Source organism: Octopus sinensis, unplaced genomic scaffold, assembly GCF_006345805.1.
Source record: "Octopus sinensis unplaced genomic scaffold, ASM634580v1 Contig15533, whole genome shotgun sequence".
Classification (NCBI taxonomy): domain Eukaryota; kingdom Metazoa; phylum Mollusca; class Cephalopoda; order Octopoda; family Octopodidae; genus Octopus; species Octopus sinensis.
In genome coordinates this window covers 25,366-45,961 of record NW_021833779.1, presented here as the reverse complement: position 1 = coordinate 45,961, position 20,596 = coordinate 25,366, and the positions used below count along the sequence as shown (strand labels likewise).

Here is a 20,596-nt window from a genome sequence, read left to right as displayed (position 1 = left end):
TCTCATTTATCTTTATTAATTGAATTTTACTTTATTTTTTGATAGAAAGGTTCTATTCTTTATATTCTTATGGCAAAATTTTATTTATTTGTTCCCGGATTTGGCGATCTTGTATTTTAGCGCCCTAAAATCTAAAATGATCAATTTCTTTAAATTTTAATCATTATTGTTATATTTTTTATGTAGACTGTTTTTAACTGAACACGAATTTTATTATTGTTATATTATTTTTATAAATTATAATGTCACAGGCCTTGGGTGTACCGAGCCTAGGTGCTTCTACTTTCGGACTTGGAAAAAAATTTAAAAAATATTTGAACTCTATTTCAATTGGAGTACTATCAAAAATAATTTAAACTGTAATCTTTTTCTGAAGTAGCTTAGAAAAAACCCTTATTTTTATATTATTTTTTCAACATTTTAAAGTTCAGAAAACAAAAAATTATTATAAAAAAATATTCTGCCTTACCCTTTTTTCCGGCTTCGTTTCTTTATTTTGGTAGGTCCTTATAAACTGTGCGTCTACCAATTTATCAAGTACTTCTTGATAACCGACCTAAATTGTTATAAATTGTAATCATACCCCCATTCCTCCCCTATTTCTTTTAATGGTGACCAGTTCGGTTCGCCCTTGACTGTTTTTTCCTAGACCCGAACCTTTATATTTATAACACAAACCTTCTTTCCAGCCATATTTTTTCCAGGAATTTCTTTGAGGAGAAAACCATTTGTGCATATTTTATGCGAATTCTCACTTGGAGGAATTCACATAGGCTACATAACATAACACTGAACTTTGTTAGGGGAAGGTACGGCTTGTAAAGAGGCTAGTTCCCGTGCCACATATTGACCCGTCTTTCCAGGGTTGTGACGACAGTTGTAGCCATCAACTACGTACGGACCCCCCCTTATCTCGTTTCGTTGACCACCAGAATGTCCGCACTCGTGTTGGCCAACATCCTCTGAACGGCGTCCCTTTTCCTCTCCAGGGAACGCGCGTTCAACCGATATGATTGAGCATCATATCTGAAATCTGAAAAAAATCTGAAATAAATTTTTTTTTTTTGATAATCAGGAATTTTTGTCAATGTCAATGGCACCTAAGAAAAACTCAAAAGAAAACGCAAAAGCAAACACTGAAGGACAAAAAAGAACAAAAGTTCCAAGGAAACAATTGTCTACAATTAGAAACCTATGTCGAAGTGGGAGTGTTCTGACGGATCAGACGGTTCAACATGTTTCCATCAAAGTTGAAGAAGATTCCACCGAACAATTGTCTGCAATAAGAAATCTATGTCGAAGTGGAGGTGCTCCGACGGTCCAGATGGTTCAAGGAGAGCCCTCCAAAGTTGAAGAATCCACCGAACCCCCGAGGTCTGACCTTAACAGCTCAGGCCTCACATTCACTCTGAGCATTAATAACCCGGCACTTGGAAAGATCAAGAGGTTTACCTCCTATCCAAGTCGCCAACTGCCTCCAAAGCACGGATTACATTACAACGCTCAGGCTCCTTCACTCTTGAGTTCAGGAGCCCCGGAGATGCTGATGCATTCTCGGCTGAGCTTGCAAGATTGAACCCGTTTGGCGAAGCGGCCATAAACTTGCCTTAGTTACTCCGCAAAAGTCAGCACTAGTCCTAAAGGGGATTCCGCGATGGATCTCCAATCGGGACCTAGAGCTGCACCTGAAGGAAACCCTCAGTTCGGTGTTCGTTCTCGAGCGATTCACGCGAGATGGTCTCAACATCCCAGTTGCTAAGCTGACGCTTGACTCACGAGCTGAAGCTACTTCTTTGATCCGCACCGGAATCACAGCTGGTTTCTGCCTTATCACCTGTGAATGGTTCAGACCTCCTGTCGTCCGATGTTTCCATTGTCAGAGATTCGGACACCTGTCCCGTAACTGTCAAGAAAAAGCCCGGTCTTATACTGCGGCAAGGACCACGACCGAAGGGAATGCCCAGGCAGCAAACAAAGTCTAGTGGAGCCCTGCGGTCGGCATTGTATCAATTGTGACCGCCCCGGCCACCTCGCTTCGTATGGTGGATGCCCGACGGCCAAAGCTGCAACAGCAGCTAAATGGGCCGCCCGCGCAGAAGCAATGCCTCGGTCTCCTAACCCAACCCGCATGGTAATGGTAAAAGCTAAGCCGGTCACGCCTATCTGGAAAGTACGGCCGCTAATAACCCGTGTGTGGCGGACGCCCATACCCAGACGACGCAAGTCGTTGAGGTTGGTGCGCAGAGCATGCAGGCCCCTGTCGCGAGGCTGTGAAACCGAGGCCCGTCAGCCCAATAAGGAACGGTACTCAGCAGGCCAAAACGCAGGCGAAGGGTAGACTCTCACAACAAGGATGCTCTGTTGGAATTTTACCAACGCTGTGTCGACGCAGCTGAAAACTGGGAGTCAAACCCAAGAAGCTAGAAGAGCTCCTATCAGAGAGGAGCTCGCCAGCAAAATGACCACGCCACTAAAAATCATCGCTGTGAATGCCCGATCTGTCAAGAGACGGCACCTCGACTTCGTTGAGATGGTAAACAGCGGCCATCCTGACTTGATCGTCGTCAACGAGTCTAAGCTGAAAGAAGGTCAATGCTTCGAATTGCCAGGATACTGCTCCCTTGACCTGAAATGGAGAAATAACTCTACGCCTGGGACTGGGACGACTATCTACTACCTGCAAAATCTCAAGACACGCAACCTCAAGACTATCGAACGGAACCTATGCGAATTTATCTCGCTAGAGATTAAAACCCAGCGCTTTTGGTTAAAAGTGGGCGGAATATATTGCAAAAACCTTGCTCCATGCATCGGTCTTATCGAAGACTTCTTTGTCAGCTCAAATCATTGCCTCCTCATCGGTGATCTAAACTCCAAACACACGGCATTTGGTTGTCGCGTGACCAATCGGGCGGGCCGGTTACTTGAAAGAGCGGCAGGTAGGCTAGACGTCTGTGTCCGCACCTCGAAAGCCCGGAACCACCGCTCCCCATTCGGCTGGGACAACCTTTGCGTAGCACTGAGCTCTCAATCAGTCGCGAATCTTATGGGAGAACCAATAGTACTCGACGATATTGGGAGCGACCACCTGCCAATGCAGGTCTGTGTCCACGTCTCGGTAGACACCCAAATCCGTTGCCCACCACGATACACCCTTTCGAACATCAACTGGGCGCACTACCGTTATGCTCTGAACTTGTTCTTTCGCAACAACGTACGCCCAGGCAGCTATCAATCTACCTCGGACATCGACAACTCGGGCGCCGAATTGACGGACTTCATGCGACTCTACTTGAAGCCCACGCTAGGAGGGTGCGCCCAACTAGCAAGGGCATTACACATCATCCAAACCCAAACTTCTCCAACTTCTGGGCGAAAAGAAGCGCCTGCGAAACAAGCTCAAACGCTGTGCCGACCCAACGGACCAAGGTACCCTAAGGTCGGAAATCTCTCTGCTCAACCACAAAATTGAACTCACAAGAAAGAAAGATCTTGAGAGGATGTGGAAGAAGGCTGCTCTGGTCTTAATCACAGGAACCCAAACTTCTGGATAGCCTACAACAGACTCTCTAATCATCTCGTGAACTCTCCGGCACCAGAATTATCGAACTCAGCTGGAATGCCTGCGTCGGTGGAGGAAATCCCCAACATATTTGCTGATCACCTGGACCGTCCTCTGCCGGACCATGAGGATCGCTGGGGAAACTCACATGCCAGTCCTATAGACCAAGCAGACTCCCTATCTGTTGATCATCACCCAATCACCGCGCTGACTGAGGTGACCTGGGCCATCCTCTCGGCGAGGGACAACGCACCGGGGCATGACATGCTACCAATGAAAATGTTCAAAGAAGGCCCTCCGGAACTGTCTGATTTTGGCACGCCTCTTCTCGGCTAGTCTTCGCTGGAGCCACGTTCCAAGTGCCTGGAAAGTCGCCGAAAACGACGGATGATCAAGAAACCTGCAAAAACAGCTAACCTTGCCAGCAGCTATCGACCCATCAGTCTAATACCAACGATCTCGAGGCTTATGGAAAAAATTATGACCAAACGCTTCGACTCCTTCGCTGAGCAGAAATGCGTGCTTCTGCCCCAGCAGTGGGGCTTCCGCTCGGGGCGCAGCTGCGCCGATTGTTTTCTGATTCTCCAATCGATGGCTTTGAAGCAATGGAGTTCAACGAAACTTTATCTTGCATCTGCCTTGACATCTCTAAAGCATTCGACAGCGTGTACCACCCAGACCTATTGGACAGGGTTCGCAGTTGTGAGCCAACGAGAGAGGCATTTCTCTGGCTGAATTGCTTTCTTTCTAACCGTATCTCCTTTGTGTCCCAGTCGGGCTTCCACTCCAGAGATATACATCTCCGAAGGGGTGTCCGCAGGGATCCAGTCTCAGCCCGCTGCTGTTCAACCTTGTGATGAGCAGCTTCCCCTCCTTCCCCAATCCGCGGACAACTTTCCTCTTGTACGCTGATGACGTCCTCATTATGGATATTTCAAAAAGCCCCGCCTCTCGGAGCACCGTCTTTCCAGCTACATCGGAATGATAGAGACCTGGTGTCGGGTGTAAACAACTATCCATTGCTATGGACAAGTCGGCGTACCTTGAAATTGAAATTAACTCACGGCGCAAATCGAGGCAAGAGCCTGAGATTCTCAGAAGACTTCCCCGCCCGAGCCACATTCGCTATATGGGCTTGACGGTAGACTCTAACTCGGAGTACTTACTGCACATCACCCAAAAAAGGAAAAAGGCCGTTGCGGCCTTCGCTTCCTGAGGTATGCATTTGGCCCCCGACACTTTTCTGTTTGTCTTCGCGCGCGACGATTCTCCCAAGTCTCTTGTATGGGATGGAGGAGGCGTGGCACTATTCAAACCAATTCGGAAAAATATTGAAAAAATGTGAGAAGATCCGTCGCTATGCGTTAAAGCTAGCGTACAGATTGGATCTACGCGCCCCGCTACCCAACTGGGCAGAGGAGAAATCTCCACTAATCGAGAAAGTCATCCTTGATTCCATCCGAACTTTTCGTCGGCGGTCTCAGGTGACCGATCTTTTCGTGGATCGCGTCTGAAATTCAATCAGAGAGTGACTCTTCAAAAACCCGGCTCATATATTCCCTTAGGACGAATCTCGGCAGAGCTCGACTGTCTTCGCAGTCGTCTCGTTTAACCTCGTCCAACCTTTTTACTTAGTCTCTGTTTTACTTACAATAAAACTTTCCATTCCATTCCTGAAACTGTCCTGTCTGAAATAAAAAAAATATGGCTAGAACTAAACAAACTGCTCGAAAATCTACTGGAGCAAAAGTTCCAAGGAAACAATTGTCTGCAAAATCTGCTCGCAAGTCTGTTTCACAATTTGGAGGGGTAAAGAAACCTCATCGATTTCGACCTGGAGTTGTTGCAATGCGAGAAATTAGACGATATCAAAAGAGCACTGATTTGTTACTACGAAAACTTCCATTCCAGAGACTCGTGAGAGAAACGCTCAGTTTATCAAAACTGATTTGCGTTTTCAATCGTCAGCGATTGTCGCTCTCCAAGAAGCGGCAGAGAGTTACCTAGTTGGAATTTTTGAAGATAGTAATTTGTGCGCAATTCACGGAAAAAGAGTAACTATAATGCCAAACGATATGCATTTATCGAGAAGAATTCGAGGTGAAAAAACAAATTTGTATTTTAAATAAAAAATGATTTATTGTTTGGATAATTCTGAGACATTTTTAAATTTTTTGTTGAAGTTTGTAGAAAATGTAATGTTGCACCTCGTTTAGATAAAAAGAGGATACTAGTTGTGTATTTAGAAAATATATAATTAAAAATTGTTTAATACGGATTTCTTGGATAATTAATATATAGCAGGAAAACAAACAAAAACCTATAACCATGAACAAGCTATAGTGAACAAAAATAAAAAACTGAACATGCTCTTTCTTATAAATTTACAATTGGACAAATTGCAAATATGTCTCAAATTTATTTTAAACATAGATTAAAGTATTTTACATTTTTTTATTTTTTAGTTTTTTTTTATAAATATATATTATGCCCTTTTTTATGATATCGAAATTTAAAACCAAAAAAATACTGAACAAATTTAAATTACTTATATATATATCAAAAAAAGGTTATATATTTTTTAAAAATTCGTTCAAATTCAATCAATTGTAACCTCTCTACATAGCCAATCATTGAACATTTGAAGAAAAAGGCAGAATAATTGGATGTATAAATCTGGAAAAACATACAGAGAAATACAAGATATCACGAAAAAGTATGCTTGGCACGATATTGCAAATTATCAAAAGCTATTCAAATAAGTGCTTGACGGACAAAAAAGTTGGGTCTGGTTGACCATTCGTTGCTCAATCGTCCAAAAATATTTTAAATAAAGAGGCTTGAAAAGTGGATGTCAATTTTCAACTGTTTTTAATTTACTAAAACATTTACAGAAAAAAGGGGAAATCAGTAACAGCTCAAACAATAAGAAATACACGAAAAAATTGGTCTGAATGCATATCCGCCCACGAAAAGACCACTTCTTACCAAAAACCCTAAACTTCAATGATTAAAGCTATGCCAAACATGCAATATGCTCTCAAAATATTTCGGGAGCGAGTTATTTTAAGTGATGAAAGTAAATTTAATATGTAAAATAGTGATGTAAGAACTTTAGTATGGAGAAATCGCAAGGAAAAATATTTAACAAGCAATCTTACAAAAAAACATAAAATTCGGTAAAGGAACTATCATGAACTATCATGCCATAATCAATATTGGATTCATTAATTTGGTTTTGATAAAGAGAAGATTGGTGGAGCTTTGTATGTTAACATATTAACGAATAATATGATCTCATTTCTGAACAAAATCGAACATAAAGATCCTAGTTTCCAACAAGACAATGATCTGAAACATACTTCGGCAATAGCAAAGAGCTTTTTTCAAGTAAATAATATCGAATTACTACTATGGCCAACACAAAGCCCAGATTTAAACCCTATAGAGAATGTTTGGGCCTTTATTAAAGAAAAAATCAAAGGAAGAGAATTTTTGAAAAAGGAACATTTATTTGCAAAAATATCATCCATTTGGAATTAACTCAAAATAGAATACGCAAAAAGTCTTATTATAGCATGCCAGGCCGATACTAGATGTTAATTAGAGCTAATGGAGGACATAATAGATAAAATAATTTGTTCATTTTTTGGTTCTGAATTATGAATGAATGGAAAAACTGTATAAATATAATATTTTTAGACAAACTAAAAAATACAGCAAAACTTTATTTAATTTTTTTAAATCAATAGAAGTTATTTTTAAATATTGTTCATAGTAAATTCATGAGAAAATGCTTTTTCAGTTTTTATTTTTGTTCACTGTAATATTTACTATTTTTTGGGATAATTTAGCCTAAGTAAATAAATTATATTGGACTAAAAAAATATTTCGCCAATGATAAAATAACACAGTATTGCGATATTTTATCTATAATTACTTCTAAATGTTATTCGTTGATTGTGTTTGAAATTTTTTTGAAATTCGTTAAAAAAACTTAACTGGTTGATCTATTGTATTTCGAAAACAATATTACAAAATAACAGTGCATTATTCAAATAATTAATTTAAAGTTAGGAAGTTGGTTTAGGAGTTTCTGCAGTTTTGCGAATCATAAATCCACCAGATGAAATAATAGCTTTCTGAGTTAATTCTTTTAATTCGTCGTCATTTCCAATTGCAACGACAATGTGACGTGGTTTAATTCTTCTTTTTCCACATTTTACTGCTGTATTTCCAGCAAGTTCAAGCATTTCAGCCACAGCATATTCCAATACTGCGCACATATATACTGCGGCAGGAATTCCTACTCGCATTCGGGTTTCATGACGGAGACACCGGTGAATGCGTCCAACTGGAAACTGTAACCCGGCCCGAACGGATTTGCTTTTAGCCTTTGACCGTACTTTTCCTCCTTTTCCTCTTGAAGACATTATACTCTGCTAACTATTTTTTATTTACATAATAAAAAAATGGCATTCCGAAATTTAGTTGAAAATTTTTTTCGGAATAGTCCTTTTGAAAAAATTTGGCAATGATACTTTTTGTGCATAGGTTGAAAATAGTGTTCATTTAGAGAATTTTTCAATGTCTGGACGTGGTAAAGGTGGCAAAGGAGGAAAGAGTGGTGCAAAACGATTTCGAAAGATATTAATTGACAATATACAAGGAATTACTAAGCCAGCAATAAGAAGACTATGTCGAAGAGGGGGTGTTCGAAGAATTTCTGGAAAAATTTACGAGGAGACACGTTCTGTCCTTAAGATTTTTATTGAGCAAACTGTTCGTGATTGTATTTCCTATACTGAACATGCCAAAAGAAAAACTGTTATCGCAATGGACGTTGTTAATGCCTTGAAACGTCAAGGTAGGACAATTTACGGATTTGGTGGATAAATTATACATAATTTTTTTAATAAAATACATTGATATTCCTTACAAATTAACCAGATAAAAATTAGCAATTTCATAAATATACTAACTAGCTACCAAACGACGGTGAAATACTACGATTGCTTTTTTAATTGGTAAGAAATCTTGTTGAAATAACAAAAAGTATATTTATACAGTAAATTAGAGTTATATCGTTGGAAAAATTTATTTTTTTCTAATATTTTATTTTTTTGCATCTGTTTATAATTATGTTTATTTAGAGAATTATTTGCGAGTGGACCCCAGAGCTCCGGCCAATCGGGCAATGGACGATTATTTCTTGAACATGGAGACAAATATCGTGGAAGACCTAGATCCACTCTTCCGACAGTTCTTGAAGGGATCTCAAACTTCATGGCAAAAGTTTCAAAAACTGGGACGACCTAGAATCTTTACGGGATCTCGCCCGCAACAGAAGGGCATGGACAAGGATGGTCCAGAAGATTGTTTCGCTTGTGACACGTGTGTGGGATTATAACTTTGTTTATGTTCCCACGGAATGTGTTATAATACTAAAACATTAATACATCCTACTCAAAGTATCCATCACCAAAACAAATAGCTGTGGAGACAAGAGTCCCCTTGCAGAATTCCTCTTGATATTTTATTCCAAAAGGGCAGAATATTTGGAAAGCTTTAAATCTTCAGGCTTTTTAGCAGCTGATTTAGCCTCCAGAGCACACGAGGTTAGATGTGAAGCAGAGAAAGTATCCCAGCAGCTTGCATGCCATACGAGGCCTTTTCCTTTCTCAAATGGGAAAAGGGTCATCCCGTCAACTTCAAAAATTTTGGAATTATACTTTTTTTGAATTACTCAACAAAATTTCGGAATGATACTTTTTTATTATATGAGATTTTTTCACTCCACTTTCCATTCCATTCCATAACGTTGTTTAAAAATTCGGAATAATATAAAACAAAAATAACTTGTCTGAATCGGTTCTGTCTGAAATAACAAAAATATGGCTAGAACACAACAACTGCTCAAAAATCTACTGGAGCAAAATTCCAAGGAAACAATCTGCTCGCAATCTGTTTCACAATCATTTGCCATTATTTGGTCATCTTTATTTTTTATTTATTTGGATTAGAAGGAATATTTTGCGATGTAGTTTCTTTTAATTAATAAATTATCTGAAATTTCATCATTTTTTATATTTGCGAGTTTATTCTTTCTTAATTTGTTATTTCGCTTATTTCAAATCTTCTCATTTATCTTTATTAATTGAATTTTACTTTATTTTTGATAGAAAGTTCTATTCTTTATATTCTTATGGCAAAATTTTATTTATTTGTTCCCGGATTTGGCGATCTTGTATTTTAGCGCCCTAAAATCTAAAATGATCAATTTCTTTAAATTTTAATCATTATTGTTATATTTTTTATGTAGACTGTTTTTAAACTGAACACGAATTTTATTATTGTTATATTATTTATATTATTAATGTCACAGGCCTTGGGTGTACCGAGCCTAGGTGCTTCTACTTTCGGACTTGGAAAAAAATTAAAAAAATATTTGAACTCTATTTCAATTGGAGTACTATCAAAAATAATTTAAACTGTAATCTTTTTCTGAAAGTAGCTTAGAAAAAACCCTTATTTTTTATATTATGTTTTCAACATTTTAAAGTTCAGAAAACAAAAAATTTATTATAAAAAATATTATTCTGCCTTAGCCCTTTTTCCGGCTTCGTTTTCTTTATTTTGGTAGGTCCTTATAAACTGTGCGTCTACCAATTTATCAAGTACTTCTTGATAACCGACCTAATTGTATAAATTGTAATCATACCCCCATTCCTCCCCTATTTCTTTTAATGTGACCAGTTCGGTTCGCCTTGACTGTTTTTTTCCTAGACCCGAACCTTTATAATTTATAACACAAACCTTCTTCCAGCCATATTTTTTCCAGGAATTTTCTTTGAGGAGAAAAACCATTTGTGCATATTTTATGCGAATTCTCACTTGGAGGAATTCACATAGGCTACATAAACAAACCTGAACTTTTAGGGGAAGGTACGGCTTGTAGAAGAGGCTAGTTCCCGTGCCACATTTGACCCGTCTTTCCAGGGTATGTGACGACAGTTGTAGCCATCAACTACGTACGGACCCCCCCTTATCTTCGTTTCGTTGACCACCAGAATGTCCGCACTCGTGGTGGCCAACATCCTCTGAACGGCGTCCCTTTTCCCTTCCAGGGAACGCGCGTTCACCGATATGATGTTGAGCATCATATCGGTTCTTCGCCAAGGATCTTCTTGGCCTCGGCAACGTTGCAGTGTAGCATTTCATCTACACTGCAATTCATCTCCTACAAAATTTTAATAGGGAACGCATAATGCACCGCAGGACTAATACTGTCCTGCGGTACACACGCTCGCCAGGGCTGAGTGCAATGGCATCTCCACGTATGGAGAACGCCTTTTCAGCCCCAGGTTGTGCCGGACGGTGCCGCGTTAGCCGCCTCGGAAGGCATTGCCGGCTTAGGCAACCAAGCGGACTCGGAAGCTTTTCGCCTGCTTTGCCAACTTTGTCGGCGAAGGCTGCACCGACCCACACGCAGCATGGCTCAACAGTTCCACTGGCTTCGCCACCCTAGCGGGTTTGGAAGGTTTGGCCAGTATCGCCTGCTTGTCAGGTTTTGGGGCAGGGGCGCGACGCGAGGCGGGCGCCTTACCTTTGGGATTACATCCCCACCTACCTTTCGGGTTGCCTCCTTAAACTTGGGGCAACCTCTGAAGTTGGCAGTGTGTCCTAACTTACCGCAATTGACACACTGCCTCTCCTTGGATGGTGAGGGGCACGTCTTGCGACCATGCTCTCCACCGCAGATAAGGCACTTAGCCTTATCCGGGCACTTCGTAGAGATGTGCCCGAACCCCCTGACACCGAAAGCATTGGGTTGCTTTCGGGCGGGGCCAGGCAGCTCGGATCCTAATGTAGCCGCCTGGTACCAAGAAGTACCAGGCGCTCGGCTTCTGCAGGAGATCCCAGTGTTAGCTCAACTTCAAAAATTTTGGAATTATACTTTTTTTGAATTACTCAACAAAATTCGGAATGATACTTTTTTATTATGGAGATTTTTTCACTTCAAAACTTGCAAATTTTGTGGATAATGGCACCTAAAGTTAGCACAAAGGGACAAAAAGAGCTCCTATAAAAAGCCAAAATGTTTCTTGTTGCTAAAAGAAAAAAAAGAAAAGGAAAACTTTTTCCATATATCTTATGAAAATTTTTAAAGACAGTACATAATCAACTTGGGATGTCAAAGAAGGCTATGATGGCTATGGACAGTTTCACATTTGATGTTTATGACAAAATAAAAACCGAGGCATCAAATCTAGTCTATCAGAATTCGAAGGCTACCATTACCTCACGTGAAATACAGACTGCAGTTCGTCTGATTCTTCCCGTGAATTGGCAAAACATGCTATTACAGAGGGTGCAAAGGCAGTTACTAAGTACACGAATACAAAATAACACTTTAAAAAAAAATTGTTTTATTTATTTGTTCTTTAAATAACTATTTCAACAATCCAAATGCAACTAGTAATTGTCCCTTTGGCATTCGAGATCTCCGCAGCCTTTGTCCCGCAAACATCCAAGTTCTTAAAACACGTCTGCCTCCTTATCGCTCGGAGAAACATGGATGCAAGCGAATCTTCTTGGCTAAGACAGAGGATCTCTGGTACAATCATGCGCGGCAACACGCAAGCTATTCTTTTGACCGGGATCTGATCGTTCTCTGTTTTTTCTTTAATTAGTTCACTAGTAATTTAGTCTGTAATCTCGAAAAATTCATCAATTAAGCAATAGTTACAATATTTGATGGTGCTGATAAATATTATTTAAAAAATATTTAATTTTTTAATTTTAAAAATGATGAGCAAAAAATTTTCGGAATGATACTTTTTCTCGAAAAAATTCGGAATAATGTTGTTTAACTATATAAAACAAAAATAACTAGCCTGAAACTGTCCTGTCTGAAATAAAAAAAATATGGCTAGAACTAAACAAACTGCTCGAAAATCTACTGGAGCAAAAGTTCCAAGGAAACAATTGTCTGCAAAATCTGCTCGCAAGTCTGTTTCACAATTTGGAGGGGTAAAGAAACCTCATCGATTTCGACCTGGAGTTGTTGCAATGCGAGAAATTAGACGATATCAAAGAGCACTGATTTGTTACTACGAAAACTTCCATTCCAGAGACTCGTGAGAGAAACCGCTCAGTTTATCAAAACTGATTTGCGTTTTCAATCGTCAGCGATTGTCGCTCTCCAAGAAGCGGCAGAGAGTTACCTAGTTGGAATTTTTGAAGATAGTAATTTGTGCGCAATTCACGGAAAAAGAGTAACTATAATGCCAAACGATATGCATTTATCGAGAAGAATTCGAGGTGAAAAAACATAATTGTATTTTAAATAAAAAATGATTTATTGTTTGGATAATTCTGAGACAATTTTTAAATTTTTTGTTGAAGTTTGTAGAAAATGTAATGTTGCACCTCGTTTAGATAAAAAGAGGATACTAGTTGTGTATTTTAAAAATATATAATTAAAATTGTTTAATACGGGATTTCTTGGATAATTATATATAGCAGGAAAACAACAAAAACCTATAACCATGAACAAGCTATAGTGAACAAAATAAAAACTGAACATGCTCTTTCTTATAAATTTACAATTGGACAATATTGCAATATGTCTCAAATTTATTTTTAACATAGATTAAAGTATTTTACATTTTTTAGTTTTTTTTAATAAATATATATTTATGCCCTTTTTTTATGATATCGAAAATTTAAAACCAAAAAAATACTGAACAAATTTAAATTACTTATATATATATCAAAAAAAGGTTATATTTTTTAAAATTCGTTCAAATCAATCAATTGTAACCTCTCTACATAGCCAATCATTGAACATTTGAAGAAAAAGGCAGAATAATGGCATGCATAAAATCTGGAAAACATACAGAGAAATACAAGATATCACGAAAAAGTATGCTTGGCACGATATTGCAAATTATCAAAAGCTATTCAAATAAGTGCTTGACGGACAAAAAAGTTGGGTCTGGTTGACCATTCGTTGCTCAATCGTCAAAAATATTTAAATTAAAGAGGCTTGAAAAGTGGATGTCAATTTCAACTGTTTTTAATTTACTAAAAACATTTACAGAAAAAAAGGAAATCAGTAACAGCTCAAACAATAAGAAATACCACGAAAAATTGGTCTGAATGCATATCCGCCCACGAAAGACCACTTCTTACCAAAACCCTAAACTTCAATGATTAAAGCTATGCCAAACATGCAATATGCTCTCAAAATATTTCGGGAGCGAGTTATTTTAAGTGATGAAAGTAAATTTAATATGTAAAATATGATGTAAGAACTTTAGTATGGAGAAATCGCAAGGAAAAATATTTAACAAGCAATCTTACAAAAACAATAAAATTCGGTAAAGGAACTATCATGAACTATCATGCCATAATCAATATTGGATTCATTAATTTGGTTTTGATAAAAGAGAAGATTGGTGGAGCTTTGTATGTTAACATATTACGAATAATATGATCTCATTTCTGACAAAACAAAATCGAACATAAAGATCCTAGTTTCCAACAAGACAATGATCTGAAACATACTTCGGCAATAGCAAAGAGCTTTTTTCAAGTAAATAATATCGAATTACTACTATGGCCAACACAAAGCCCAGATTTAAACCCTATAGAGAATGTTTGGGCCTTTATTAAAGAAAAAATCAAAGGAAGAGAATTTTTGAAAAAGGAACATTATTTGCAAAAATATCATCCATTTGGAATTAACTCAAAATAGAATACGCAAAAAGTCTTATTAATAGCATGCCAGGCCGAATACTAGATGTAAATTAGAGCTAATGGAGGACATAATAGATATTAAATAAATTTGTTCATTTTTTGGGTTCTGAATTATGAATGAATGGAAACTGTATAAATATATATTTTTTAGACAAACTAAAAATACAGCAAAACTTTATTTAATTTTTTTAAATCAATAGAAGTTATTTTTTAAATATTGTTTCATAGTAAATTCATGAGAAAATGCTTTTTCAGTTTTTATTTTTGTTCACTGTATATATTTACTATTTTTTGGATAATTTAGCCTAAGTAAATAAATTATATTGGACTAAAAAAATATTCCGCCAATGATAAAATAACACAGTATTGCGATATTTTATCTAAATTACTTCTAAATGTTTATTCGTTGATTGTGTTTGAAATTTTTTTGAAATTCGTTAAAAAAACTTAACTGGTTGATCTATTGTATTTCGAAAACAATATTACAAAATAACAGTGCATTATTCAAATAATGACACGTTCTGTCCTTAAGATTTTTATTGAGCAAACTGTTCGTGATTGTATTTCTTACACTGAGCATGCCAAAAGAAAAACTGTTATCGCAATGGACGTTGTTAATGCCTTGAAACGTCAAGGTAGGACAATTACGGATTTGGTGGATAAATTATACATTTTTTTTAATAAAATACATTGATATTCCTTACAAATTAACCAGATAAAAATTAGCAATTTCATAAATATACTAACTAGCTTTATTAAAAAAAGAAACTAAGTAATTTTACTAAGTCCAGAGCCTTCGAAGTGAGCAGAAGGTGGCACTCCACGCACCTCCTCTTTTTCTTCTCTGGCACTGTAGACCTTCGAGAAGGTGCAGTCTAGCGCCTCTTGCTGACTAAACGTCAGAAAGGGCTGACTGTATATAAGCCTGTAGAGACTTATCTACATCCAACTGTCTTAAGTACCGCTTGTGGTATTTGGTGACCAGTTCATCCCATGTCATCACACACAGTTCTTGAAAGGGATCTCAAACTTCATGACAAAAGTTTCAAAAACTGGGACGACCTAAAAATCTTTGCGGGATTTCGCCCGCAACAGAGGGGCATGGACGAGCAAGGAACAGAAGATTGTTTTGCTTGTGACACGTGTCGGATATAACTTTGTTAATTTCCTACGGAATGTATTATAATAATAATTTCCTCATGACATTAACTAATTTATAACTTTCTCTCGTTTTACTTTATTGTTTTATTTTATTAAGAAATATTTAATTACTACTACTATTACAAATTATTCCTCTCAAAAAATTCGGAATGATACTTTTTTTATTATATAATGTTTTTCCCCTCCGGAACATACAAATTTTGTTAATAATGGCACCTAAAGTTAGCACAAAAGGACAAAAAAGAGCTCCCATTAAAACAAAAAATGTTTCCGTCGCTACAAAGAAAAAAAAGAAAGGAAAACTTTTTCGATATCTTATGAAAATTTAAAGACAGTACATAATCAACTTGGGATGTCAAAGAAGGCTATGATGGCTATGGACAGTTTTACATTCGATGTTTATGACAAAATAAAACCGAGGCTTCAAATTTAGTCTATCAGAATTCGAAGGCTACCATTACCTCACGTGAAATACAGACTGCAGTTCGTCTGATTCTTCCGGGTGAATTGGCAAAACATGCTATTACAGAAGGTGCAAAGGCAGTTACTAAGTACACAAATACAAAATAACACTTTAAAAATATTTTTATTCATTTGTTCTCTAAATAACTATTGCAACACAATCGAAATCTAACTAGTAATTGTTCCTTTGCCATTCGAGACCTCCGCAGCCTTCTCAACATCCAGTTCTTAAAAGATGTCGGGCTCCTTATAGCTCGGAAAACATGTATGCACGCGAATCTTCTTGGCTGAAACAAGGATCTCGGTTACAATCATGCGCGACAACTTGCAAGCTATTCTTTTGACCGGGATCTGATCGTTCTCTCGCAAAACAATAAATATGGCTAGAACAAAACAAACGGCTCGAAAATCTACTGGTGCAAAAGTACCAAGGAACAGTTGTCTGCAAAATCTGCTCGCAAGCTGTCTGCACTAGAAGACTATGCAGAAGTGGAGGTGTCCCCGCCTCGCTCTCCCAGAAGGACAAGACGGTTCATGTGCCACTACGATGATTGCCGGAGCCGTGGTTCACCGCCACGCGCTTCCGGCTATTCTAGTGGTGTCTTTAATTTTCTAGGCGAAAGCAGGAAGGAAAGTCGAAGCCTGGACCCTCCCAGGTGGGTTCAGCACTCACTGGAGACACTTCTTCCTCTGCTCCCCCTATGGCTGGTGTCGGGGGAGCTGCAGGTGCAACTGGTTTCTGATCGTTTGGTATCCACCACAACCGCACAGCATGCTGGTTCGCCACGTGTTTGCGTTTGTCTAGTGGTACCAAACCCAGCCTAGGTAAGTCAATTAATGCCAACAGGTGTCGTCTCCTGAGGCCGTCCCGGTGGGTACGGCAGGAATAAGGTTGCCCTTGAGGACGGTTGGTACACGGTGGGGAAACCCAAACGTGCGGCTGGCCGTCCAACCCCCCTAATGTTTTAGGTACTGGGTGTGTGTCCGATCAGGCGGATGCACACCCAAAGAAGACCACTGGCGCCGGGGGCAGAATTACCTTCGGTGCTGTGGCACGACTTGAGGTCCTCCCTACAAGTGGGAAGGCCTCGGTCATAAAGATCTTAGGTACGTTAGACTCTATCCAGCCTTCAAAGCTGTATAGAGTCCTGAAGAGGGAGCCCACCCAATTCCTGCTTGGGTGGGAGAAGGAGGATGACTTCTCCAACTTCAAAGGGAGCTGAAGAAGTCAAATCCGTTCGGTCCTGGCATGCATCGCCTTGTCAGGATCGAACGTAAGGTAAGTAAGGTAAGTGTCCTCCTCCTCGGGGTTCCTCGGGACTTCGAGGATAATGACCTCCTAGGTCATCTGCAGCAGGAGTACCCCAGTGCCTCTGCCATTGCACGCTTCAAGCAGGGTAATCGCCCTCTTGAAGTGGTGGAGATTACACTGGGATCTCCTGCAGAAGCTGAGCGCCTGGTACTTCTTGGTACCAGGATCGGCTACATTAGGATGAGAGCTGCCTGGCCCCGCCCGAAAGCCACCCAATGCTTTCGGTGTCAGGGGTTCGGGCACATCTCCACAAAGTGCCCGGATAAGGCGAAGTGCCTTATTTGCGGTGGGGAGCATGGTCGCAAGACGTGCCCCTCACCATCCAAGGAGAGGCAGTGTGTCAACTGTGGTAAGTTGGGACACACTGCCAACTTCAGAGGTTGCCCCAAGTTCAAGGAGGCAACCCGAAAGGTAGGTGGGGATGTAATCCCAACAGTAAGTCGCCCGCGTCGCGTCGCGCGCCCTGCGCCAAAACCTGGCAAGCAGGCGATACTGGCCAAACCTTCCAAATCCGTTTGGGTGGCGAAGACAGTGGAACCTGTGAGCCATGCTACGTGTGGGTCGGTGCAGCCTTCGCCGACAAAGTTGGCAAAGCAGGTGAAAGCTTCCGAGTCCGCTTGGTTGCCTAAGCCGGCAATGCCTTCTGAGGCGGCTAACGTCGGCGCCGTCCGGCACAACCTGGGGCTGAAAAGGCGTCCTCCATACGTGGAGATGCCATTGCACTCAGCCCCTGGCGAGCGTGTACCGCAGGACAGTATTAGTCCTGCGGTGCAATTATGCGTTTCCCTATTAAAATTTTGTAGGGAGATGAATTGCAGTGTAGAGGAAATGCTACACTGCAACGTTGCCGAGGCCAAGAAGATCCTTGGCGAAGAACCGATATGATGCTCAACATCATATCGGTGAACGCGCGTTCCTTGGAAGGAAAAAGGGACGCCGTTCAGAGGATGTTGGCCACCACGAGTGCGGACATTCTGGTGGTCAACGAAACGAAGGTAAAGGGGGTCCGTACGTAGTTGATGGCTACAACTGTCGTCACATACCCTGGAAACAGGGGTCAATATGTGGCACAGGAACTAGCCTCTCTACTACAAGCCTACCTTGCCTTGCAGAGTCCAGGTATATGTTCATGTAGCTTGTGTGAATTCCTCCAAGTGAGAATTCGCATAGGCGAGTTAACATTTTACCTAGGTGGATGTACTCGAAGAACTTTACGGCGTGCTCCTGGCACGTACGGGAGTTCTTTGAAAAGCATCCGAAGGCCATGGTTGTTGGGGACCTGAATGCCAAGCATCAAGATCTTGGTTTCAGGGTAACCAACTCGCATGGTTGGCTCTGAAGACGCTGGTTGAAGACCTCGGGCTGGAAATCCGGACTTCGAGCGAGCCAAACCACGTCGACGCGAGGGGAGGACGTGACTGGCTAGGGCTTGCTCTGGTCAGTCCCGGTCTTCTAAATTGGGTTAGTAAAACTATTTTATTGTCCGATATTGGGAGCGACCATCTGCCTCTATTGCACGAACTCCGTGAGCCAGTTCCTCAAAGGGTCCCAGGATACTTTGACCTCCGGGTGGGTTCCTGGGCTAACCTGGAGAGTTTCATGGCCAGCAGGTTGCCCTCACTTCTGGTGGGGAATACCTGCGCCAACATACGTGAGTTGGAGGCGCTTGATAATGGAATCAATGCTGCCCTGACTGATTACATGCGAGATAATTTCAAACAAAACTCAGTGCAGGGTCAGGCACATTCCACGCTCCCTCACCGGATCTTAAATAAAATTAGGTTCAAGCGCCGGCTATCCAGACTACGGGACAAATGCGTTTACGAGGAGAACCGTGTTTGGTTTCGTGGCTGGATTAGCCGGCTTCAGAGGGAGATCCGAAGAGAAATCCGCGAACTCGAAAGTTCGCGGTGGGAGAGGGCATGCCGAAGGGTGGACCCTCGCTTTCCGGACTTCTGGAAGCAGTTGAAGAGCCTGTCGGGGAGAAGGGGGCTAAGTCAGTGCGCCTTAAACGCTCTGATGGAACCCTCGCTTCGGACCCGGTTGAGGTGGTTGAAATACTTTCAGCCCATCTCAATGGCATCTCGGGAACTGACGGAAGTCAGTTCGTAGAGACATCGTCCTTTGATACTGTCCAGCAGATATTGTCGTGGGACAAGCGCTGCCAGCTGGGCATATCAAGGACGATGCAGGCGAAATTACTGAAGCGGAGATTCTGGCAGCAATCTCCCGAAGTAAGAAACACCGCGGCGGGTTTGGATCGGATCCCGATGGCCATCTTTAAGAAGGCCCCGCCGCGGTTAATCACTGCACTAAAGGTTTTATTTAACGGGAGCTTGCGACTTGGGATGATTCCCTCCAGGTGGAAAGTGGCTGAGGTAATCCTTATCGGAAAGCCCGGGAAGCCACATGATGTCCCCGGGGGATATAGGCCCATTTCCTTGCTCCCCGCAATATCTAAAATCCTAGAAAGAATTATGCACCAAAGGCTCCTGGAGGAGCTGATGGTTGCAGACGCCCTCCCTGAGTTCCAATGGGGCTTCAGGGAGGGCCGCTCATGCGGGGACTGCCTTCACAAGGTGTCGTCTGGTATGAAGAACGCCCTCCAGAAAAGGGAATGCGGTATTTTAGTTAGTCTCGACATTGAAAAGGCCTTTGACTCGGTGTGGCACGACGGCCTCCGGAGCTCCCTTGCCACGTGTGGGGTTTCTCCGTGTCTAAGGCGCTGGCTGTCGGGGTTTCTTGAATCTCGCAGGCAGGTCGTGCGGCATCAGGGGGTCTTTTCTAAAGTCGCAACAGTCCTTCGCGGGGTCCCTCAGGGCTCTGTGCTCAGTCCGACACTACTATTCAATGTGTTTATGGCCACTGCGCCTATGCCAGTCAATGCTCGTACTGAAATGGTAATCTATGCAGACGACATTATCCTCTGGGATCACTCATGAAACCGGAGTGTGCGTGTCGTAGGCTTCAGGTTGCTGTGGATGGACTTGCAAACTGGTGTGGGAGTAGGGTCTGAGAATGTGCGCGGACAAGTGCAGTGTCCTTAAAGTCTGTAAAAGGACGAGGGGTTACACTAATTTTGTTCCTAGGTTATTGCTGAGCGGGTCAGCAATCGCTGCAGTTGATCGGATGACTTATTTGGGCGTGCTCTTTAAGCCGTCCGGTAAGTTTGATGATCACATTGCACGTACGAAAATGCGTGCAATGCAGCGATTAGGTGCGTTGCGTGCTTTCCGCTTGAGCAGAGGTGCCTGGTTCCGCGTGTTTAACGCCATGGTGTTACCCGTCTTGACCTATGGCGTCCACGCTTGGTACCTCTATGAGGACAGGGATAA

General features: G+C 41.1%; 1 protein-coding gene and 2 pseudogenes across 1 annotated transcript; 2 read left to right on the top strand and 1 right to left on the bottom strand.

Annotated features, from left to right (window-relative positions):
- Positions 1-5,263: 5,263 nt before the first annotated feature.
- Positions 5,264-5,691, top strand: LOC115230425 (annotated as a pseudogene).
- Positions 5,692-7,598: 1,907 nt separating this feature from the next.
- On the bottom strand, positions 7,599-7,995 carry LOC115230421 (histone H2A-beta, sperm-like). The gene has a single exon (XM_029800616.2). It carries the CDS (start codon positions 7,993-7,995, stop codon positions 7,636-7,638), a length of 360 nt encoding a protein of 119 aa, XP_029656476.1. The 3' UTR covers positions 7,599-7,635.
- A 4,492-nt stretch (positions 7,996-12,487) lies between these two features.
- LOC115230419 lies at positions 12,488-12,900 on the top strand (annotated as a pseudogene).
- Positions 12,901-20,596: the final 7,696 nt, after the last annotated feature.